This window comes from Pristiophorus japonicus, chromosome 6 (assembly GCF_044704955.1).
Source record: "Pristiophorus japonicus isolate sPriJap1 chromosome 6, sPriJap1.hap1, whole genome shotgun sequence".
Lineage (NCBI taxonomy): Eukaryota > Metazoa > Chordata > Chondrichthyes > Pristiophoridae > Pristiophorus > Pristiophorus japonicus.
Genome location: NC_091982.1, coordinates 70,234,604 through 70,261,102, shown reverse-complemented (window position 1 = coordinate 70,261,102; position 26,499 = coordinate 70,234,604). Strand labels below are relative to the sequence as shown.

At 48.7% G+C, this 26,499-nt stretch overlaps 1 protein-coding gene across 1 annotated transcript in view; it reads left to right on the top strand.

The window, feature by feature from the left end:
- The window catches only part of LOC139265686 (importin subunit alpha-4-like), a 75,406-nt gene that overhangs the window by 13,586 nt on the left and 35,321 nt on the right, over positions 1–26,499 (top strand). Inside the window, exons 2-5 of the mRNA XM_070882929.1 lie at positions 163–207; positions 4,043–4,132; positions 7,137–7,166; positions 7,369–7,421. Of these exons, the coding sequence (XP_070739030.1) occupies positions 163–207; positions 4,043–4,132; positions 7,137–7,166; positions 7,369–7,421 (218 nt within the window). The remainder of the gene's footprint in view (positions 1–162; positions 208–4,042; positions 4,133–7,136; positions 7,167–7,368; positions 7,422–26,499) is intronic.

The window sequence follows — 26,499 nt, the reverse complement described above, 5'->3', positions numbered from 1 at the left end:
CTTGTCGAGATTGCTGAAATTGTGATTTAAGAAACTGGATTTCACATTTTGCAGGTGATGAACATGTTACTGTGAGGGACATTTAAGCTGTAAGCTCACTTGGGGAAATGTATTGTTTGTGTAATCACTGAATGATGTGTTATTTTCCCTTTAATATTACAGACTATGAGAAAACAGCGCAATGAAATCACAGTTGAATTACGAAAGGCAAGTATTGGAGCTTCAGTCACTCAGCATCCCATAGGACCTACCTTCAGTTTCAATCATTTCTTTAGTCCCACCTTGCTCAATAATTCTCCATTAACTGGTCGACACCCACATCTGGTGGGTCTAGAATCACAACATTCACTTCCTCTGCCAACTGAGGCAGTGTATTTATTTCCTTACTTTGTGTGACAAGCTTGTCTCCTTTGACCCTCTGGTCCTACCTTGCCTGTAACTGTCCTCTTGCTGATGTAAGCAGAACTTTTGTTGTTGCCCGTTGTTTCTTTTTGCTAACTTTCTCTCCCACTGTCTCTTAATCTCTTGAATCTCCTGTAACCATTGGCTGTGTCTCTGTTCCTGGGGCAGTTTACCCCTCCTGTCCTGCCAGTCTGAACTTCCCATTGACAGCCAACCTTATCGGCATCTTTACTGTTTGACAAAGTGTCGCTCAGAAGCTGCATAGAATAACCTTTAATGAGAGTAAAGACATTTAGCCAACACTGCTGTTCCTGATCTCAACACAGTGACCAAGCTCATGCAGCTCTCTCAACCACCAATGAGACTGTTGCAAAAATGTACTCTTGAAGCAAGAAATTAATTCTCCCTTGGCCGTTGAAGGTGCTGACCTGTTCCTGGCTATTGGACAGCTTGGAGGAAAAATTGCAGAGTCCCAGCAGATTCAGGCCCTAGTTCCAGCACTGCTCCCAACAGTGGTCCCAGCAGAATAAGGACGTAGTCCCAGCACTGCTCCCAACAGTGGTCCCAGCAGAATAAGGACGTAGTCCCAGCACTGCTCCCAACAGTGGTCCCAGCAGAGTGAGGCCCTGGTCCCAGCACTGCTCCCAACAGTGGTCCCAGCACTGCTCCCAACAGTGGTCCCAGCAGAGCGAGGCCCTGGTCCCAGCACTGCTCCCAACAGTGGTCCTAGCAGAGTGAGGCCCTGGTCCCAGCAGAGTGATGCCCTGGGAGCCCCATTCACTCTGGGGAATTCCCCCTCCCCCCCCCCCCCCCCCCAATTTGCTCTGATGGGGAATCCCTCCCGTTCACTCTTTGATTATTAAGAGAAGTTTCTTGTAATAAAGAACTTATTTGAGTAACTTCAAAATCCGAAGCCATTATCGACCCAAGAAATATGAACAAATGCATAAAGTAAGAAACATTGAAGAGATTCACTGTGTACGTCGCTGTACAGGCAGCTTGCACTGGAGGCTGTGGTCCCCAGGACCCTCACAGCTGTATGCTTGATGAAGAGTGAATGTCAAATGCTAGCAGTGCTCATGACTGTCCTTCAGTTTTGTACCTGTGCCCAGTGTAATACACTGTTGGCCTCAGGCAGTGGGAGAGGGAGATAGAAGTGTGTAAGTTTAACTCCATGTGCCTGTTCAAAGTTTGGGGTAGCAAAGAAATCCAGTTTTGAAAAATTTGTTCACAGGATGTGGGCGTCGCTGGCAAGACCAGCATTTATTGCCCAACCCTAATTGCCCCTTGAGAAGGTGGTGGTGAGCCGCCTTCTTGAACCACTGCAGTCCGTGTGGTGAAGGTGCTCCCACAGTGCTGTTAGGGAGGGAGTTCCAGTATTGTGACCCAGCGACAATAAAGTCACGACGATATATTTCCAAGTCAGGATGGTGTGTGAGTTGGAGGGGAACGTGGAGGTGGTGATGTTCCCATGCGCCTGCTGCCCTTGTCCTTCTAGGTGGTAGAGATCGCGGATTTGGGAGGCGCTGCCGAAGAAGCCTTGGTGAGTTGCTGCAGTGCATCTTGTAGATGGTACGCACTGCAGCCACAGTGCGCCGGTGGTGGAGAGAGTGAATGTTGAAGGTGGTGGATGGGGTGCCGATCAAGCGGGCTGCTTTGTCCTGGATGGTGTCGAACTTCTTGAGTGCACTCATCCAGGCTGCAGAATACCCAGCCTCTGACCTGCTCTTGTTGCCACAGTATTTACGTGGCTGGTCCAGTTAAGTTTCTGGTCAATGGTGACCCCCAGGATGTTGATGGTGGGGGATTCGGCGATGGTAACGCCATTGAATGTCAAGGTATGGTGGTTAAACTCTCGCTTGTTCGTAAAAGTCATTGCCTGGCACTTGTGTGGTGTGAATGTTACTTGCCACTTATCAGCCCAAGCCTAAATGTCGTCCTGGTCTTGCTGCATGCGCTGCTCCATTATCTGAGGAGTTGCAAATGGCACTGAACACTGAAATCATAAGCGAACATCCCCATTTCTGACCTTACGATGGAGGGAAGATCATTGATGAAGCAGCTGAAGATGATTGGGCCTAGGAAACTGCCCTGAGAAACTCCTGCAGCGATGCCCTGGGGCTGGGATGATTGACCACCAACCACCACAACCATCTTCCTTTGTGCTAGATATGACTTCAGCCAGTGGAGGGCCTTGTGCAGCTCGGAGTGGCAGCAAGAGTAACACTGAGACACACCGGGCAAGGTTGCATGTCACACTTAGCTGTGGATTAGACTTTTCACCAGAACTCATTTGACCAACTTTGGCCCATCCTGTAAGGTCTGTCCCTTACGTTTTAAGCAGAATCAACCATTTAATGAAAAAAAGTTCTGATCTTTTAATGTGCCTTTAGTAACTGGTCTGGTGAGTTCCATCATTTTGCAAACTTTCTGTTCCTGTATATTTAAAAATGAGGGCTTCATTTCTAAGTGAGTTGTACTTTAATATCAGTAAACTATTTACTAAAAATAATTGTGCAACAGGAACAGGTGATCGCTTTTCTACCTGGGGGAAAAAGCTACCTGTTAAAGGAGAAGTGGAGTTCTCAGTGCTTTAGAACACATTGTTTTTAATGAAAACACTCATCGGGTAGACAAACACGGAAAGATTAAGTGTGCATCTTTTCCCACTTGTGTGACCGAAGGGCACGGGAATTGGTGTTTTAGTGGTGTAAATAAAGCTGGAATAAAATACAAGATAAATACACATTTAATGAGACTCTGTCCAATACAAATGCTGACTAAGTTCAGTAAGATCGGCACCTGTTGCTTGATGCCAGAATTGGAGAAGGGAAGTGAGCACATTACTGAGAGACACTTGCAATGCACCTCGGAATATTTGTGTGGTCACCTGCAAGTTGAGCTTCAGAATTCCAGAAAGCAGCAATATTCCCCCATCCCATGTTCAGGACACCGGCCTAAGCATTGAAGCATAGGAAGGTGTAGGGCCATGGGGAGAGAGCGGGGCAGTAGAATTAGTTTTGGATTGCTCCAGCAAAGAATAGCACAGACACAATGGTCTGACTAGCCTCCTGTACTGTAAACATCAATGGTTCGATGGTGGGGCCTGTCACCCCTCCCCAATCTGGCCTACATGTGACTCCAGTCCCATACTGCATGCTTGACTTGCCATACTGTCAGGGCAGTAAATGCTGCTTTGTTAGTGATGCTCACATTCTGAGATCAAATACAAAATAAGGTCTGCCAACAGAAGTACCGGTAATAACTCGAGGTAAGGGTTTGTTCTGAGTGCTTCATGCCAAGGTTAAGGCCATTAAACGCCACTTGAGGCTCTGACACGGGGCATAAATGCAATCTCTGTGATTGTGGTAACTTAAGTGGTATTAGTGCAGAGACTAATGTTGATTGAGAGTTACTTTGGCAATTAAAAGACAGTTGGCCTGATTTAGTTAATGAGTTAACTGCTGGGGATTAGCTAACAATCCAGTCTGGTGGAAGATCACCCATTTTAATAGTTCTGCTATGAACAATTTTCCCCCCAAGTAGGCTTTGTGTTAAACATTCTGTTAGTGATGTGCTGATAAAGGGCTCATCACAGTATCTCTACCTGTTTTTTATGTCGAATCTCCTCCTCCTCTAGAATAAGCGAGATGAACACCTGTTAAAGAGAAGAAACGTACCACAAGAAGAGGGTCTCGATGACTCTGATATTGATGGCGATTTCAGAGTCGTAAGTAGTTTATATTTTCTGTGTCAGAGGTGTAGCTAGCAGGAGTCACCCGGGTGACGTTTGGTTCACTTTGAATTGGGATCACAATGTTTTAAACTTGGGTGGGTCAAGTTAGTTGACAAGTTGGCCACAGATTTCAACAGATTAGCGCTATTGCGGTACAAATAGGTTTTACTCCAAATATTCATGAACCTTTCCCTGTAGATACTTTAGTGAAATCCTTTCTTCTGCATATAAAACCCAGCATGATTCTGTTCAATGGGATCTCTCCCACTCCCAGAACTACATCTTCCATCACCAGCGAATGGAGAAGTAGACAGGTCCGTGCTGGTGTTTATGCTCCACACCAGCCGCCTCCCCCACCTCTACATCTCACCCCATCACCATATCCTTCTATTCCTTTCTACCCAATGTTTATCGAGCCTCCCCTTAAATGTATCTCTGCTTTCAGCTCAACCACTCCCTGTGGCAGCGAGTTCCACATTCTCACCACTCTCTGGGTAAAGAACTTTCTCCTGAATTCCATATTGGATTTATTGGTGACTGTCTTATATTTATGGCCCCTAGTTTTAGACTCTACTGCAAGTGGAAAAATTTTCTCTACGTCTACCATATCGAACATTTTCATAATTTTAAAGACCACAGCCATCACTTTTCTGGAGAAAAGAGCCCCAGCTTGTACATCCTTTCCTGATAGGTAGAACTTTTTAGTTCTGCTATCATCCTTGTGAATCTTTTTTGCACCTTCTCCAGTGCCTCTATATCCTTTTCTGTGAGAATGTGGAACACAATGAATCAAGGGATCATCGATGCAAAATCAAATGAGGTGTGTAAAAGGCAAAGAGATACTGGGCTCAAGTTTCAGGCCGCGCCTAGAACGGCGCAGCCCGGACCTGGATGCCCGTTTTTCGCGCCACAAAGTGCGCCTAAAAAAATTCACCGATTCTCCGGCTCCCTGCAGGTCCTCTGGAGCTGGGTGTGCGGCGCAGCACAAGTTGTTGGGGGTGGAACCAGGTCCCTGTGCTGAAAACAGTGCCGGGACCTCTGCACATGCGCGCGACAGTGCATGTGCAGTAGCTCCAGGCGCCCAAAACTGTGGGAGGGGCCCGAAGCACGCAGCCCCTAGCCCTGGCCGAATGGCCTCACTGGGGCTGCGTGGATAAGACTCGCCTCCCACGCCCAGCTCCCTCCCGAGCCGACTTCTGCTCTCTCTTTCCTCCCCAGACTGGACCCGACCTCCGCTCCCCCCTGGCGACCCGACCTACGCGACCCCCCGTGACCCCGCCCCCCCCCCTCCGTGACTCTCCCCTCCCCACCCCGACATCCGAAACCCCCCCATCCCGGATCTCCACGTTCCCCCCCGATCTTCGCGACCCCCCCTCCCCCAGACCTCCGCGACCGCCCCCCTCCCCCAAAACCGGGACCTGGGACCCGACGCCACCTACCTGTAAATCCTGCCCAAAGTCTTGGGCCCGGCCCGTTCTCTCTCTCTCTCTCTCTCTCTCCTCTCCTCTCCTCTCCTCTCCTCCCTCCCTCCCCTCTCCTTCCTTCCCTCCCTCCCTCCCCTCTCCTTCCTTCCCTCCCTCCCTCCCCTCTCCTTCCTTCCCTCCCTCCCTCCCCTCTCCTTCCTTCCCTCCCTCCCTCCCTCCCCTCTCCTTCCCTCCCTCCCTCTCCTTCCCTCCCTCCTTCCCTCCCTCCTTCCCTCCCTCCCCTCTCCTTCCCTCCCTCCCCTCCTCTCCTCTCCTTCCCTCCCCTCCCTCTCCTTCCCTTCCCTCCCCCGATCTCCGCGAGCCGGGACCCGACGCCACCTACCTGTAAATCCAGCACGAAGTCTTGGGCCCGGCCCGTTCTCCCCCTCCCTCCCCTCTCCCCCTCTCCCCCTCCCTCCCCTCTCCCCCTCCCTCCCCTCTCCCCCTCCCTCCCCTCTCCCCCTCCCTCCCCTCTCCCCCTCCCTCCCCTCTCCCCCTCCCTCCCCTCTCCCCCTCCCTCCCCTCTCCCCCTCCCCTCTCCCCCTCCCCACCCTCCCTCCCCTCTCCTCCTTCCCTTCCCTTCTCTCCCTCCCCTCTCCCCTTCCTTCTCCCTCCCCTCGCCCCTCCCTTCTCCTTCCCTCCCTCCCTCCCCTTCCCTCCCTCCCCTCTCCCTCTCTACCTCCCTCTACCCCCCTCTACCTCCCCCCCAACCCCCCCTCCCCCACACCCCACCTCCCCCCCAACCCCCCCCCCTCGCTGTCAGAAACACAGACACTGACAGACAGACAGACAGACAGAGACACACTGGGGGGCCATCCCAGCACGCTGTTGGAGGACTCCCGGTGCTGCAGTCGGTAAGTAGAAAATATTTTATTTATTGATATTTAATTTAAAAAACAAATTTTATTAATTTTTTTTGATTGATTTATTGATGTATTTATCATTTATTATTGATGATGGCTCTTTATTTGTAAAACTGAAGTGTTTAATGTTTGTAAACTTCTCTTTAAACCCTCCCCCCCCCCCCCCCGCCCTCCATTCCCTACGTCTGATTTGTAACCTACGCCTGATTTTCTAAGTGTAGACAAGGTTTTTCTGAGTGTACAAAAATCTACACTTACTCCATTCTAAGTTAGTTTGGAGTATGTTTTTACTGCCTAAACTTTCAAAATGGGCGTAATCTGTTCCAAACTGAAACTGTTCTAACTGACTAGAACTGGAGCAAACTAAATGCCGAGAATTGCAGTTTCTAAGATACTCCATTCTAAACCAGTTGCTCCAAAAAAACAGGAGCAACTCAGGCCGAAACTTGGCCCCACTAAGTTGGAAAGTAGAAGTATGAAGTGATATGGAGAGGGGTCCGGGAACTGACTATAATGGGACAGTAGTCTCGATGTTCCTATCAGTCTGTGGTTAGCAGGCTGCTGAGATTTTTAATTTGCTTTAAAATAATGTAATTTCTTTAGAAAAGCTTCTTTTAAAATGAAACCTGTACATTGGGCAGAAGTGCAAATAAGTCTCTTGTTCTCTTGCAGCAATCAATCACGTTGTCGGGGATTGTGCAGGTGAGTGCAGCACTGGGTCAGTGTGGGGATCTCACTATATAACCTTTCAGTTACACACAATTATTATCCTGTTTCTGTAATCTGTATGTTCACTTCAGCACAACCATGTGTAAAAGCAAACGTATATAGATTTTAAAACATTTTAATTCAGGTCATTTCTTAACGCATCAGTCTTTAAGTTGAATTGTCCTGAATTTTTTAGGGTGCTTCGAGTGACAATCCCGTGATCCAGCTCAGCGCAGTTCAAGCAGCCAGGTAACTTTGCTCCATCTCGACATCTTGTGTGTTTGGTTTTGTTTTATTTTCCAAAGCAGTGTAATGAAATCGTAAATGTAATTTCTGTCTTGGCCACGAACACTGATTCCCTTAATGTGCAAATCACTCCTGCGGGGGAGAGGCAGAGCTACTGGGACGGGGAGGAGGGGCTGTAGCTACTGGGGTGGGGCCGTTGGGGGAGGCGGGACATGGGGGAGGGGGTGTAGCTACTGGGGCGAGACGGGAAGGGGCTGGAGCTACTGTGGCGGGGTCGTTGGGGAGGAGGGACGGGGGGGGAGAGGCTGGAGCTACTCGGGCGGGGCTGCAGGGGAGGAGAGGAGGGGCGGAGGGGCTGGAGCGACTGGGGCGGACGGGCGGGGAGGAGGGGCTGGAGCGAAAGCTGTGTGATGCTCAGCTATTTCTATTATAGGAATATTGATTGATTAAACTAGTGAGCGTATGAAAAGATTTGATTCCCCTGTAAAATTTTAAATGTAGTTACGTTTTATCATGAATTTGCCAATTGTGCCTGTTTTCGCTGAATGCACAAGAATATAACCTCGTGAGCGAGCAGCCTCCTCGGGCACCAGTAATCGGGAGGACATTCACTTCAGCAAAAACCACCAACAGTAACACACCGATAATACAATGCACCTGTCTGGAAAACACACTCCGACTGTCCGAATATCCCAAATACACTCCGACTGTCCGAATATCCCAAACACACACCGACTGTCCGAATATCCCAAACACACACCGACTGTCCGAATATCCCAAACACACTCCGACTGTCCGAATATCCCAAACACACTCCGACTGTCTGAATATCCCAAACACAATCCGACTGTCTGAATATCCCAAACATACTCCGACTGTCCGAATATCCCAAACACACTCGGACTGTCCGAATATCCCAAACACACTCCGACTATCCGAATATCCCAAATATCCCAAACACACTCCGACTGTCCGAATATCCCTAACACACTCCGACTGTCCGAATATCCCAAATATCCCAAACACACTCCGACTGTCCGAATATCCCAAACACACTCCAACTGTCCGAACATCCCAAACACACACCGGCTCTCCGAATATCCCAAACACATTCCGGCTCACCGAATATCCCAAACACACTCCGACTGTCCGAATATCCCAAACACACTCCGACTGTCCGAATATCCCTAACACACTCGTACTGTCCGAATATCCCAAATATCCCAAACACACTCCAGCTCTCCGAATATCCCAAACACACTCCGACTGTCCGAATATCCTGAACACACTCCGACTGTCCGAATATCCCGAATATCCCAAACACACTCCGATTGTCCGAACATCCCAAACACACTCCGACGGTCCAAATATCCCAAACATCCCAAACACACACCGACTCTCCGAAAATCCCAAACACACTCCGACTGTCCGAATATCCCAAATATCCCAAACACACTCCGACTGTCCGAATATCCCAAACACGCTCCGACTGTCCGAATATCCCAAACACACTCCGACTGTCCGAATATCCCAAATATCCCAAGCACACTCCGACTGTCCGAACATCCCAAACACACTCCGACTGTCCGAACATCCCAAACACACTCCAACTGACCGAATATCCCGAATATCCCAAACACACTCCGACTGTCCGAATTTCCCAAACACACTCCGACTGTCCGAATATCCCAAACACACACCGACTGTCCAAATATCCCAAACACACTCCGGCTCTCCGAATATCCCAAACACACTCCGACTGTCCGAATATCCCAAACACACTCCGACTGTCCAAATATCCCAAACACACTCCGACTGTCCCAAACACACTCCGACTGTCCGAATATCCTTAACACACTCCGACTGTCCGAATATCCCGAATATCCCAAACACACTCCGACTGTCCGAATATCCCAAACACACTCCGACTGTCCGAATATCCCAACCACACTCCGACGGTCAAAATATCCCAAACATCCCAAACACACACCGACTCTCCGAAAATCCAAAACACAATCCGACTGTCCGAATATCCCAAACACACTCCGACTGTCCGAATATCCCAAACACACTCCGACTGTCCGAATATCCCAAATATCCCAAGCACACTCCGACTGTCCGAACATCCCAAACACACTCCGACTGTCCGAACATCCCAAACACACTCCAACTGGCCGAATATCCCGAATATCCCAAACACACTCCGACTGTCCGAATTTCCCAAACACACTCCGACTGTCCGAATATCCCAAATATCCCAAACACACACCGACTGTACACACTCCGACTGTCCGAATATCCCAAACACACTCCGACTGTCCGAATATCCCAAACATACTCCGACTGTCCCAAACACACTCCGACTGTCCGAATATCCTTAACACACTCCGACTGTCCGAATATCCCAAACACACTCCGACTGTCCGAATATCCCAAACACACACCAACTGTCCGAATATCCCAAACACACTCCGACTGTCCGAATATCCCAAACACACTCCAACTGTCCGAACATCCCAAACACACACCGGCTCTCCGAATATCCCAAACACACTCCGGCTCACCGAATATCCCAAACACACTCCGACTGTCCGAATATCCCAAACACACTCAGACTGTCCGAATATCCCAAACACACTCCAAATATCCCAAACACACTCCGACTGTCCGAATATCCCTAACACACTCGGACTGTCCGAATATCCCAAATATCCCAAACACACTCCGGCTCTCCGAATATCCCAAACACACTCCGACTGTCCGAATATCCCAAACACACTCCGACTGTCCGAATATCCTTAACACACTCCGACTGTCCGAATATCCTTAACACACTCCGACTGTCCGAATATCCTTAACACACTCCGACTGTCCGAATATCCTTAACACACTCCGACTGTCCGAATATCCCAAACACACTCCGACTGTCCGAATATCCAAAACACACTCCGACTGTCTGAATTTCCCAAACACACTCCGACTGTCCGAATATCCCAAACACACTCCAACTGTCCGAACATCCCAAACACACACCGGCTCTCCGAATATCCCAAACACACTCCGGCTCACCGAATATCCCAAACACACTCCGACTGTCCGAATATCTCAAACACACTCCGACTGTCCGAATATCCCAAACACACTCCAAATATCCCAAACACACTCCGACTGTCCGAATATCCCAAATATCCCAAACACACTCCGGCTCTCCGAATATCCCAAACACACTCCGACTGTCTGAATATCCCAAACACACACCGACTGTCCGAATATCCCAAACACACTCCAACTGTCCGAACATCCCAAACACACACCGGCTCTCCGAACATCCCAAACACACACCGGCTCTCCGAATATCCCAAACACACTCCGGCTCACCGAATATCCCAAACACACTCCGACTGTCCGAATATCCCAAACACACTCCGACTGTCCGAATATCCCAAACACACTCCGACTGTCCGAATATCCCAAACACACTCCAAATATCCCAAACACACTCCGACTGTCCGAATATCCTGAACACACTCCGACTGTCCGAATATCCCGAATATCCCAAACACACTCCGAATATCCCAAACACACTCTGATTGTCCGAACATCCCAAACACACTCCGACGGTCCAAATATCCCAAACATCCCAAACACACACCGACTCTCCGAAAATCCCAAACACACTCCGACTGTCCGAATATCCCAAACACACTCCGACTCTCCGAATATCCCAAACACACTCCGACTGTCCGAATATCCCAAACACGATCCGACTGTCCGAATATCCCAAACACGCTCCGACTGTCCGAATGTCCCAAACACACTCCGACTGTCCGAATATCCCAAATATCCCAAGCACACTCCGACTGTCCGAACATCCCAAACACACTCCGACTGTCCGAACATCCCAAACACACTCCAACTGGCCGAATATCCCGAATATCCCAAACACACTCCGACTGTCCGAATTTCCCAAACACACACCGACTGTCCAAATATCCCAAACACACTCCGGCTCTCCGAATATCCCAAACACACTCCGACTGTCCGAATATCCTTAACACACTCCGACTGTCCGAATATCCTTAACACACTCCGACTGTCCGAATATCCCAAATATCCCAAACACACTCCGACTGTCCGAATATCCCAAACACACACCGACTGTCCGAATATCCCAAACATACACCGACTCTCCGAAAATCCCAAACACACTCCAACTGTCCGAATATCCCAAACACACTCCGACTGTCCGAATATCCCAAATATCCCAAACACACTCCGACTGTCCGAATATCCCAAACACGCACCGACTGTCCGAATATCCCAAACACGCTCCGACTGTCCGAATATCCCAAACACGCTCCGACTGTCCGAATATCCCAAATATCCCAAGCACACTCCGACTGTCCGAACATCCCAAACACACTCCGACTGTCCGAACATCCCAAACACACTCCAACTGGCCGAATATCCCGAATATCCCAAACACACTCCGACTGTCCGAATATCCTTAACACACTCCGACTGTCCGAATATCCTTAACACACTCCGACTGTCCGAATATCCTTAACACACACCGACTGTCCGAATATCCCGAATATCCCAAACACACTCCGACTGTCCGAATATCCCAAACACACACCGACTGTCCGAATATCCCAAACACACACCGACTGTCCGAATATCCCAAACACACTCCGACTGTCCGAATATCCCAAACACACTCCGACTGTCCGAACATCCCAAACACACACCGGCTCTCCGAATATCCCAAACACACTCCGACTGTCCGAATATCCCTAACACACTCGGACTGTCCGAATATCCCAAATATCCCAAACACACTCCGGCTCTCCGAATATCCCAAACACACTCCGACTGTCCGAATATCCCAAACACACTCCGACTGTCCCAAACACAATCCGACTGTCCGAATATCCTTAACACACTCCAACTGTCCGAATATCCCGAATATCCCAAACACACTCCGACTGTCCGAATATCCCAAACACACTCCGACTGTCCGAATATCCCAAACACACTCCGACTGTCCCAAACACACTCCGACTGTCCGAATATCCTTAACACACTCCAACTGTCCGAATATCCCGAATATCCCAAACACACTCCGACTGTCCGAATATCCCAAACACACTCCGACTGTCCCAAACACACTCCGACTGTCCGAATATCCCAAACACACTCCGACTGTCCGAATATCCCAAACACACTCCAAATATCCCAAACACACTCCGACTGTCCGAATATCCCAAATATCCCAAACACACTCCGGCTCTCCGAATATCCCAAACACACTCCGACTGTCCGAATATCCCAAACACACTCCAAATATCCCAAACACACTCCGACTGTCCGAATATCCTGAACACACTCCGACTGTCCGAATATCCCGAATATCCCAAACACACTCCGACTGTCCGAATATCCCAAACACACTCCAAATATCCCAAACACACTCCGACTGTCCGAATATCCTGAACACACTCCGACTGTCCGAATATCCCGAATATCCCAAACACACTCCGAATATCCCGAATATCCCAAACACACTGTGATTGTCCGAACATCCCAAACACACTCCGACGGTCCAAATATCCCAAACATCCCAAACACACACCGACTCTCCGAATATCCCAAACACACTCCGACTGTCCGAATATCCCAAACACACTCCGACTGTCCGAATATCCCAAATATCCCAAACACACTCCGACTGTCCGAATATCCCAAACACACTCCGACTGTCCGAATATCCCAAACACGCTCCGACTGTCCGAATATCCCAAACACGCTCCGACTGTCCGAATATCCCAAACACACTCCGACTGTCCGAATATCCCAAATATCCCAAGCACACTCCGACTGTCCGAACATCCCAAACACACTCCGACTGTCCGAACATCCCAAACACACTCCAACTGGCCGAATATCCCGAATATCCCAAACACACTCCGACTGTCCGAATTTCCCAAACACACTCCGACTGTCCCAAACACGCTCCGACTGTCCGAATATCCCAAACACGCTCCGACTGTCCGAATATCCCAAACACGCTCCGACTGTCCGAATATCCCAAACACGCTCCGACTGTCCGAATATCCCAAACACGCTCCGACTGTCCGAATATCCCAAATACATTCCGACTGTCCGAACATCCCAAACACACTCCGACTGTCCGAACATCCCAAACACACTCCAACTGGCCGAATATCCCGAATATACCAAACACACTCCGACTGTCCGAATTTCCCAAACACACTCCGACTGTCCGAATATCCCAAATATCCCAAACACACACCGACTGTCCAAATATCCCAAACACACTCCGGCTCTCCGAATATCCCAAACACACTCCGACTGTCCGAATATCCCAAACACACTCCGACTGTCCGAATATCCCAAACACACTCCGACTGTCCGAATATCCCAAACACACTCCGACTGTCCGAATATCCTTAACACACTCCGACTGTCCGAATATCCCGAATATCCCAAACACACTCCGACTGTCCGAATATCCCAAACACACTCCGACTTACCGAATATCCCAAACACACTCCGACTGTCCAAATATCCCAAACACACTCCGACTGTCCAAATATCCCAAATACGCTCCGACTGTCCGAATATCCCAAATATTCCAAACACACTTGGTGTCGAATATCCCAAACACACTCCGACTGTCCGAATATCCCAAACACACTCCGACTGTCCGAATGTCCCAAACACACACCGACTGTCCGAATGTCCCAAACACACTCCGACTGTCCGAATATCCCAAACATCCCAAACACACTCCGACTGTCTGAATATCCCGAATATCCCAAACACACTCCGACTGTCCGAATATCCCAAACACACTCTGACTGTCCCAAACACACTCCGACTGTCCGAATATCCTTAACACACTCCGACTGTCCGAATATCCCGAATATCCCAAACACACTCCGACTGTCCGAATATCCCAAACACACTCCGACTGTCCGAATATCCCAAACACACTCCAAATATCCCAAACACACTCCGACTGTCCGAATATCCCAAATATCCCAAACACACTCCGGCTCTCCGAATATCCCAAACACACTCCGACTGTCCGAATATCCCAAACACACTCCAAATATCCCAAACACACTCCGTCTGTCCGAATATCCTGAACACACTCCGACTGTCCGAATATCCCGAATATCCCAAACACACTCCGAATATCCCGAATATCCCAAACACACTCCGACTGTCCGAATATCCCAAACACGCTCCGACTGTCCGAATATCCCAAACACACTCCGACTGTCCGAATATCCCAAATATCCCAAACACACTCCGACTGTCCGAATATCCCAAACACACTCCGGCTCTCCGAATATCCCAAACACACTCCGACTGTCCGAATATCCCAAACACACTCCGACTGTCCAAATATCCCAAACACACTCCGACTGTCCCAAACACACTCCGACTGTCCGAATATCCTTAACACACTCCGACTGTCCGAATATCCCGAATATCCCAAACACACTCCGACGGTCCAAATATCCCAAACACACACCGACTCTCCGAAAATCCCAAACACACTCCGACTGTCCGAATATCCCAAACACACTCCGACTGTCCGAATATCCCAAACACACTCCGACTGTCCGAATATCCCAAACACACTCCGACTGTCCGAATATCCCAAACACGCTCCGACTGTCCGAATATCCCAAACACACTCCGACTGTCCGAATATCCCAAACACGCTCTGACTGTCCGAATATCCCAAATATCCCAAGCACATTCCGACTGCCGAACATCCCAAACACACTCCGACTGTCCGAACATCCCAAACACACTCCAACTGGCCGAATATCCCGAATATACCAAACACACTCCGACTGTCCGAATTTCCCAAACACACTCCGACTGTCCGAATATCCCAAATATCCCAAACACACACCGACTGTCCAAATATCCCAAACACACTCCGGCTCTCCGAATATCCCAAACACACTCCGACTGTCCGAATATCCCAAACACACTCCGACTGTCCGAATATCCCAAACACACTCCGACTGTCCGAATATCCCAAACACACTCCGACTGTCCGAATATCCCAAACACACTCCGACTGTCCGAATATCCCAAACATACTCCGACTGTCCCAAACACACTCCGACTGTCCGAATATCCTTAACACACTCCGACTGTCCGAATATCCTTAACACACTCCGACTGTCCGAATATCCTTAACACACTCCGACTGTCCGAATATCCCAAACACACTCCGACTTACCGAATATCCCAAACACACTCCGACTGTCCAAATATCCCAAACACACTCCGACTGTCCGAATATCCCAAATATCCCAAACACACTCCGACTGTCCGAATATCCCAAATACGCTCCGACTGTCCGAATATCCCAAACACACTCCGACTGTCCGAATGTCCCAAACACACACCGACTGTCCGAATATCCCAAACACACTCCGACTGTCCGAATATCCCAAACATCCCAAACACACTCCGACTGTCTGAATATCCCGAATATCCCAAACACACTCCGACTGTCCAAATATCCCAAACACACTCCGACTGTCCGAACATCCCAAACACACTCCGACTGTCCAAATATCCCAAACATCCGAAACAAACACCGACTGTCCGAATATTCCTAACACACTCCGACTGTCCGAATATCCCGAATATCCCAAACACACTCCGACTGTCCGAATATCACAAGCACACTCCGACTGTCCGAATATCCCAAACACACTCCGACTGTCCGAATATCCCAAACACACTATGACTGTCCGAATATCCCAAACACACATTCCAACTGTCCGAATATCCCAAACACACACCGAATATCCCAAACATCCCAAACACACTCCGACTGTCCAAATATCCTGAATATCCCAAACACACTCCGACTGTCCGAATATCCCAAACGCACACCGACTGTCCGAATATCCCAAACGCACTCCGACTGTCCGAATATTCCAAACGCACTCCGACTGTCCGAACATTCCAAACGCACTCCGACTGTCCGAATATGCCAAACACACACCGACTGTCCGAATATCCCAAACACACTCCGTCTGTCCAAAAATCCCAAACACACACCGACTGTCCGAATATCCCAAACACACTCTGACTGTCCGAATATCCCAAACATCCCAAACACACTCCGACTGTCCGAATATGCCAAACACACTCCGTCTGTCCGAATATCCCAAACACACTCCGTCTGTCCGAAAATCCCAAACACACACCGACTGTCCGAATATCCCAAACACACACCGACTGTCCGAATATCCCAAACATCCCAAACACACTCCGACTGTCCGAATATCCCAAACACACTCCGACTGTCTGAATATCCCAAACATCCCAAACGCACACCGACTGTCCGAATATCCCAAAAACACTCTGACTGTCCGAATATCCCAAACGCACTCGGACTGTCCGAATATCCCAAACGCACTCCGACTGTCCGAATATCCCAAACATCCCAAACACACTCGGACTGTCCGAATATCCCAAACACACTCGGACCATCCGAATATCCCAAACACACTCCGACTGTCCGAATATCCCAAACACACACCGACTGTCCGAATATCCCGAATATCCCAAACACACACCGAATATCCCAAACACACTCCGACTGTCCGAATATCCCAAACACACATTCCAACTATCCGAATATCCCAAACACACACCGAATATCCCAAACACACACCGAATATCCCAAACACACTCCGACTGTCCAAATATCCTGAATATCCCAAACACACTCCGACTGTCCAAATATCCCAAACACACTCCGACTGTCCGAATATCCCAAACACACATTCCAACTATCCGAATATCCCAAACACACACCGAATATCCCAAACACACACCGAATATCCCAAACATCCCAAACACACTCCGACTGTCCAAATATCCTGAATATCCCAAACACACTCCGACTGTCCAAATATCCCAAACACACTCCGACTGTCCGAATATCCCAAACACACTCCGACTGTCCGAATATTCCAAACGCACTCCGACTGTCCGAATATTCCAAACGCACTCCGACTGTCCGAACATTCCAAACGCACTCCGACTGTCCGAATATCCCAAACACACTCCGTCTGTCCGAAAATCCCAAACACACACCGACTGTCCGAATATCCCAAACACACTCTGACTGTCCGAATATCCCAAACATCCCAAACACACTCCGACTGTCCGAATATGCCAAACACACACTGACTGTCCGAATATCCCAAACACACTCCGTCTGTCCGAATATCCCAAACACACTCCGTCTGTCCGAAAATCCCAAACACACACCGACTGTCCGAATATCCCAAACACACTCCGACTGTCCGAATATCCCAAACACACTCCGACTGTCTGAATATCCCAAACATCCCAAACCACACCGACTGTCCGAATATCCCAAACACACTCGGACTGTCCGAATATCCCAAACATCCCAAACACACTCGGACTGTCCGAATATCCCAAACGCACTCGGACTGTCCGAATATCCCAAACGCACTCGGACTGTCCGAATATCCCAAACGCACTCCGACTGTCCGAATATCCCAAACACACTCGGACTGTCCGAATATCCCAAACACACTCCGACTGTCCGAATATCCCAAACACACACCGACTGTCCGAATATCCCGAATATCCCAAACACACACCGAATATCCCAAACACACTCCGACTGTCCGAATATCCCAAACACACATTCCAACTATCCGAATATCCCAAACACACACCGAATATCCCAAACACACACCGAATATCCCAAACATCCCAAACACAATCCAACTGTCTGAATATCCCAAACATCCCAAACACACTCCGTCTGTCCGAATATCCCAAACACACTCCAACTGTCCGAATATCCCAAACACACACCGACTGTCCGAATATCCCAAACACACTCCGACTGTCCAAATATCCCAAACATCCCAAACACACTCCGACTGTCCGAATATCCCAAACACACTCCGACTGTCCGAATATCCCAAACATCCCAAACATACTCCGCCTGTCCGAATATCCCAAACACACACCGACTGTCCGAATATCCCAAACACACTCCGACTGTCCGAATATCCAAAACATCCCAAACACAGTCCGACTGTCCGAATATCCCAAACACACACCGACTGTCCGAATATCCCAAACGCACACCGACTGTCCGAATATCCCAAACATCCCAAACACACACCGACTGTCCGAATATCCCAAACACACACCGACTGTCCGAATATCCCAAACACACTCCGACTGTCCGAATATCCCAAACACACTCCGGCTGTCCGAACACACTGGTAGAAACGAGCAAAGTCTGAATGTGGTGTGTTATCCTGTGAGGAATCTTTCTGCTCTAATTGTTGCGATTTCAGAGTTGTGAGTAGTTTTTATTTTTAGTGTGAGAGTTATGGCTAGGAGAAGTCACACGGGTGATGTTTAGTTCACGATGAACTGGGATCACAGGGGTCAAATTTCGGGCCGCGCTTCGAACGGCGCAGCCCCGCGAGCCACGCCTGATTTCCACGCTCAAAAACTTACCTCGGTATTCTCCACTCCCTCAGGTCGATCCAGGCCCTCGGTGCAGCGCAGCACAAGCTGTGGGGGGGCGGAGCCAGGTCCCGGCACTGAAAACAGTGCTGGGACCTCTGCACATATGCGCTCGAGTGTGTGCGCATGTGCACTAGCTCCAGGCGCCTGAGGCTGTGTGTGAGGGGCCTGAAGCATGCCGCCCCTAGTCCTGGCTGAATGGGCTGCCAGAGCGAAGATTGGACTGCACCTCCCTCCTTGAGCTCCTGCTCTGGCTCTCGCCCCCCCCGCCACAGCTCCTGCTCCGCTGCCTGCCACTTTCCCCCAGCTCTCGCTCCCGCCCCACCCCACCCCCTTCCTGGTCCAGTCCACTCCCTCTTCACGTCTTCGGCGGGGCCCGCCCGCCTGGCATCTTGTGGGGGCGGGCCCCGCCCGAAGTCTTCGGCCCGGCGGCTTCTTGTCGGCCGGGCCTGTTCAGCCTCCTCCCTGTCCCTCCCTTCCTCTCCCCCTCCCTCCCTCTATTTCCCTCCCTCTCTCCCCTCCCTCTCTCTCCCCCCCTCCCACTCCCTCCTCTTCCCCCCACATCCTCTTCCCCCCCTCCTTCTTCCTCTCTTTCCCCCCCCTCTTCCTCTCCCCCCCCTCCTCTCTCTCACCTCCTCTCCCCCCGCCTCTCCCTCCCCTCCTCTCCCTCCCCTCCTCTCCCTCCCCTCCTCTCTCTCCCCTCCTCTCACCCCCTCCCTCCTCTCCCCCCTCTACCTCCTCTCCCTCCCCTCTCCCTCTCCTCTCCCTCCCCTCTCCCTCCCCTCCTCTCCCCCCCCTCCTCTTTCCCCTCTCCCCTCTCCTCCTCTCCCCTCTCCTCCTCTCCCCTCTCCTTCCCCTCCTCTGACACACTGTTGGGGGGAGGGGGGTGGCCGTCCCTGCACGCTGTTGGAGGGCTCCCGGTGCTGCAGTCGATGAGTAGAAACTTAATTTTTTATTTATTGATTTTAAAAATGTTTTTACTTTTAATTTTTTTGATTGATTTATTGGTTGGTTTATTGATTTATTATTTATTATTGATGATGGCTCTTTATTTGTAAAAGTGAAGTGTTTAATGTTTATAAACTTCCCTCCCCCACCCCATCTCTCTTCCCTACGCCTGATTTCTAAGTGTAGGCAAGGTTTTTCTGAGCGTACAAAAATCTACACTTACTTCATTCTGAGTTAGTTTGGAGTAAGTTTTCACTGCCTAAACTTGCAAAACAGGCGTAAATGGCTGGACACGCCCCCTTTTGGAAAAAAAATCTGTTCTGTTCTAACTAACTAGAACTGGAGCAAACTAAATGCCGAGAATTGCAATTTCTAAGATACTCCATTCTAAACTAGTTGCTCCAAAAAAGTAGGAGCAACTCAGGCGAAACTTGACCCCATTATGTGTACAGATTGTAAGCGGGTAACTACGGTGGCCACAACTGTGAAACCGCAGGAGCCTCACAAACACACGGAGCCAACAGTGTTTTAAACTTGGTTGGGTTGAGTTACTTGACAAGTTGGCCAATATTTGAACAGATCACCGCTGCTGGGGCACAAATGGGTTTACTCCAAATATTCATGCACTTTACATAGAAACATAGAAAATAGGTGCAGGAGTAGGCCATTCGGCCCTTCTAGCCTGCACCGCCACTCAATGAGTTCATGGCTGAACATGCAACTTCAGTACCCCCTTCCCACTTTCTCGCCATACCCCTTGATCCCTCTAGTAGTAAGGACCTCATCTAACTCCCTCTTGAATATATTTAGTGAATTGGCCTCAACAACTCTCTATGGTAGAGAATTCCACAGGTTCACCACTCTCTGGATGAAGAAATTTCTCCTCATCTCGGTCCTAAATGGCTTACCCCTTATCCTTAGACTGTGACCCCTGGTTCTGGACTTCCCCAACATTGGGAACATTCTTCCTGCATCTAACCTGTCTAAACCCGTCAGAATTTTAAACGTTTCTATGAAGTCCCCTCTCATTCTTCTGAACTCCAGTGAATACAAGCCCAGTTGATCCAGTCTTTCTTGATAGGTCAATCCCACCATCCCGGGAATCAGTCTGGTGAACCTTCGCTGCACTCCCTCAATAGCAAGAATGTCCTTCCTCAAGTTAGGAGACCAAAACTGTACACAATACTCCAGGTGTGGCCTCACCAAGGCCCTGTACAACTGTAGCAACACCTCCCTGCCCCTGTACTCAAATCCCCTCGCTAAGAAGGCCAACATGCCATTTGCTTTCTTAACCGCCTGCTGTACCTGCATGCCAACCTTCAATGACTGATGTACCATGACACCCAGGTCTCGTTGCACCTCCCCTTTTCCTAATTTGTCACCATTCAGATAATAGTCTGTCTCTCTGTTTTTACCACCAAAGTGGATAACCTCACATTTATCCACATTATACTTCATCTGCCATGCATTTGCCCACTCACCTAACCTATCCAAATCACTCTGCAGCCTCATAGCATCCTCCTCGCAGCTCACACTGCCACCCAACTTAGTGTCATCCGCAAATTTGGAGATACTACATTTAATTCCCTTGTCTAAATCATTAATGTACAGTGTAAACAGCTGGGGCCCCAGCACAGAATCTTGCGGTACTCCACTAGTCACTGCCTGCCATTCTGAAAAGTACCCATTTACTCCTACTCTTTGCTTCCTGTCTGACAACCAGTTCTCAATCCACGTCAGCACACTACTCCCAATCCCTTGTGCTTTAACTTTGCATATTAATCTCTTGTGTGGGACCTTGTCGAAAGCCTTCTGAAAGTCCAAATATACCACATCAACTGGTTCTCCCTTGTCCACTCTACTGGAAACATCCTCAAAAAATTCCAGAAGATTTGTCAAGCATGATTTCCCTTTCACAAATCCATGCTGACTTGGACCTATCATGTCACCTCTTTCCAAATGCGCTGCTATGACATCCTTAATAATTGATTCCATCATTTTACCCACTACTGAGGTCAGGCTGACCGGTCTATAATTCCCTGTTTTCTCTCTCCCTCCTTTTTTAAAAAGTGGGGTTACATTGGCTACCCTCCACTCCATAGGAACTGATCCAGAGTCAATGGAATGTTGGAAAATGACTGTCAATGCATCCGCTATTTCCAAGGCCACCTCCTTAAGTACTCTGGGATGCAGTCACTCAGGTCCTGGGGATTTATCGGCCTTCAATCCCATTAATTTCCCCAACACAATTTCCCGACTAATAAAGATTTCCCTCAGTTCCTCCTCCTTACTAGACCCTCTGACCCCTTTTATATCCGGAAGGTTGTTTGTGTCCTCAGTGAATACCGAACCAATGTACTTGTTCAATTGGTCTGCCATTTCTTTGTTCCCCGTTATGACTTGCCCTGATTCTGAATAAAGGTTTGTCTTTACTAACCTTTTTCTCTTTACATATCTATAGAAAGTTTTGCAATCCGTCTTAATGTTCCCTGCAAGCTTCTTCTCGTACTCCATTTTCCCTGCCCTAATCAAACCCTTTGTCCTCCTCTGCTGAGTTCTAAATTTCTCCCAGTCCCCGGGTTCGCTGCTATTTATGGCCAATTTGTATGCCACTTCCTTGGCTTTAATACTATCCCTGATTTCCCTTGATAGCCACGGTTGAGCCACCTTCCCTTTTTTATTTTTGCGCCAGACAGGAATGTACAATTGTTGTAGTTCATCCATGTGGTCTCTAAATGTCTGCCATTGCCCATCCACAGTCAACCCCTTAAGTATCATTCGCCAATCTATCCTAGCCAATTCACGCCTCATACCTTCAAAGTTAGCCTTCTTTAAGTTCTGGACCATGGTCTCTGAATTAACTGTTTCATTCTCCACCATATTATGGTCACTCTTTCCCAAGGGGCCTCGCACAACGAGATTGCTAATTAATCCTCTCTCATTACACAACACCCAGTCTAAGATGGCCTCCCCCCTAGTTGGTTCCTCGACATATTGGTCTAGAAAACCATCCCGTATGCACTCTAGGAAATCCTCCTCCACTGTATTGCTTCCAGTTTGGTTAGCCCAATCTATGTGCATATTAAAGTCACCCATTATAACTGCTGCACCTTTATTGCATGCAACCCTAATTTCCTGTTTGATGCCCTCTCCAACATCAGTACTACTGTTTGGAGGTCTGTACACAACTCCCACTAACGTTTTTTGCCCTTTGGTGTTCTGAAGCTCTACCCGTATAGATTCCACATCATCCAAGCTAATGTCTTTCCTAACTATTGCATTAATCTCCTCTTTAACCAGCAATGCTACCCCACCTCCTTTTCCTTTTATTCTATCCTTCCTGAATGTTGAATACCCCTGGACGTTGAGTTCCCAGCCCTGATCATCCTGGAGCCACGTCTCCGTAATCCCAATCACATCATATTTGTTAACATCTATTTGCACAGTTAATTCATCCACCTTATTGTTTCCCTCTGTCTCCCTGCATTGGTTACCATCCCCCTGCCATATTAGTTTAACTCCTCCCCAACAGCACTAGCAAACACTCCCCCGAGGACATTGGTTCCGGTCCTGCCCAGGTGCAGACCGTCTGGTTTGTACTGGTCCCACCTCCCCCAGAACCGGTTCCAATGCCCCAGGAATTTGAATCCCTCCCTGCTGCACCACTGCTCAAGCCACGTATTCATCTGCGCTATCTGACTAGCACGTGGCACTGGTAGCAATCCCGAGATTACTACTTTTGAGGTCCTACTTTTTAATTTAGCTCCTAGCTCCTTAAATTCGTTTCGTAGGACCTCATCCCTTTTTTTACCTATGTCGTTGGTACCAATGTGCACCACAACAACTGGCTGTTCTCCTTCCCTTTTTAGAATGTCCTGCATCCTTGACCCTTGCACCAGGGAGGCAACATACCATCCTGGAGTCTCGGTTGCGGCCGCAGAAACGCCTATCTATTCCCCTCACAATTGAATCCCCTATCACTATTGCTCTCCCACTCTTTTTCCTGCCCTCCTGTGCAACAGAGCCAGCCATGGTGCCATGAACTTGGCTGCTGCTGCCCTCCCCTGATGAGTCATCCTCCTCAACAGCACTCAAAGCAGTGTATCTGTTTTGCAGGGGGATGACCACAGGGGACCCCTGCACTACCTTCCTTGCACTACTCTTCCTGCTGGTCTTCCATTCCCTATCTGGCTGTGGATCCTTCTCCTGCGGTAAGACCAACTCGCTACACGTGCTACTCACGTCGTTCTCAGCATCGTGGATGCTCCAGAGTGAATCCACCCTCAGCTCCAACTCCGCAAAGCGGTCAGTCAGGAGCTGGAGGCGGATACACTTCCCGCACACGTAGTCGTCAGGGACACCGGAAGTGTCCCTGAGTTCCCACATGGTACAGGAGGAGCATATCACGTGACCGAGCTCCCCTGCCATGACTTAACCCTTAGATACACTTAAATTGGCAACAATGTTACTTCAGTAACATCTCCATTTTCTATCAAGTAATTATTTAGTTCCGGAGGGGGAAAGTAAAATGGGTAAGTGCTGTGGTCACACTTGTAGTGCAGATGCAAGTGCTTGGGGCAGCATTATCTGGCCATGGACAGGTTATTGTATGTCACATATTCACTTGGGTTTGTGTATTGATGTTCCCATCTTTCTGAAGATCTCATGGTGCTGAGTATCGCCTGATTGGGACACAGTGTACCATAGAATGGTTACAGCACGGAAGGCCATTTGGCCCGTCGAGCCCGTGCCGACTCTCAGCTAGTCCCACTCCCCCGCCCTTTCCCCGTAGTCCTGCAATTTTTTTTCCTTCGGTTACGTATCCAATTCACTTTTAAAAGATAAAATTGAATCTGCCTCCACCACCCTCTCAGGCAGTACATTCCAGATCCTAACCACTCGTTGCATAAAATGTTTTTCCTCGTGTCGCCTTTGGTTCTTCTGCCAATCACCCTAAATCTGTGTCCTCTGGTTCTCGACCCTTCCGCCAATGAGAACAGTTTCTTTCTACTCTGTCCAGACCCCTCATGATTTTGAACTCCTCAATCAAATCTCCTCTCACCCTTCTCTGCTCCAAGGAGAACAACCCCAGCTTCTCCAGTCTACCCACGTAACTGAAGTCCCTCATCCCTGGAATCATTCTCGTAAATCTTTTCTGCGCCCTCTCTAAGGCCTTCACATCCTTCCTAAAGTGCGGTGCCCAGAATTGGACACACTGCTCCAGTTGGGGCTGAACCAGTGTTTTATACAGGGTCATCATAATTTTCACTGTTTGTACTCTATGCCTCTATTCATGAAGCTCAGGATCCTGTAAGCTTTTTTTACCCACTTTCTCAACCTGCCCTGCCACCTTCAACGATTGATGCACACATACCCCTAGGTCACTGTTCATGCACCCCCTTTAGGATTGTACCATTTAGTTTATATGTCCTTTCATTCTTTCTACTAAAATGCATCACTTCACATTTTTCTGTGTTAAATTGGTAGAGGAGGATTTCCTGGAGTGTATTAAGGATGGTTTTCTAGACCAATATGTCAAGGAACCAACTAGGGAGCTGGCCATTCTAGACTGGGTGATGCGTAATGAGAAAGGATTAATTAGCAATCTTGTTATGCGGGGCCCCCTGGGGAAGAGTGACCATAATATGGTAGAGTTCTTTATTAAAATGGAGAGTGACAGTGTTAATTCAGAGACTAGGGTCCTGAACTTAAGGTAACTTCAATGGTATGAGATGTGAATTGGCTACGATAGACTGGCAAATGATACTTAAAGGGTTGACAGTGGATAGACAATGGCAGACATTTATAGATTACATGGATGAACTTCAATAATTGTACAGGCCTGTCTGGAGTAAAAATAAAACGGGGAAGGTAGCTCAACTGTGGCTAACAAGGGAAATTAAAGGATAGTATTAAATCCAAGGAAGAGGCATATAAATTGGCCAGCAAAAGCAGCAAACGTGACGACTGGGAGAAATTTAGAATTCAGCAGAGGAGGACAAAGGGTTTAATTAGGAGGGGGAAAATAGAGTATGAGAGGAAGCTTGCAGGGATCATAAAAACTGACTGCAAAAGCTTCTATAGATATGTAAGAGAAAAAGATTAGTGAAGACCAATGTAGGTCTCTTGCAGTCAGAATCAGGTGAATTTATAATGGGGAACAAAGAAATGGCAGACCAATTGAACAAATACTTTGGATCTGTCTTCACGAAGGAAGACACAAATAACCTTCCGGAAATACTAGGAGTTCGAGGGTCTAGCGAAAAGGAGGACTGAAGAATATCCTTATTAGTCAGGAAATTGTGTTAGGGAAATTGATGGGATTGAAGGCCGATAAATCCCCAGGGCCTGATAGGCTGCATCCCAGAGTACTCAAGGAAGTGGCCCTAGAAATAGTGGATGCATTGGTGATCATTTTCCAACATTCTATTGACTCTGGATCAGTTCCTATGGACTGGAGGGTAGCTAATGTAACACCACCTTTTAAAAAAGGAGGGAGAGAGAAAACGGGTAATTATAGACCGGTTAGCCTGGC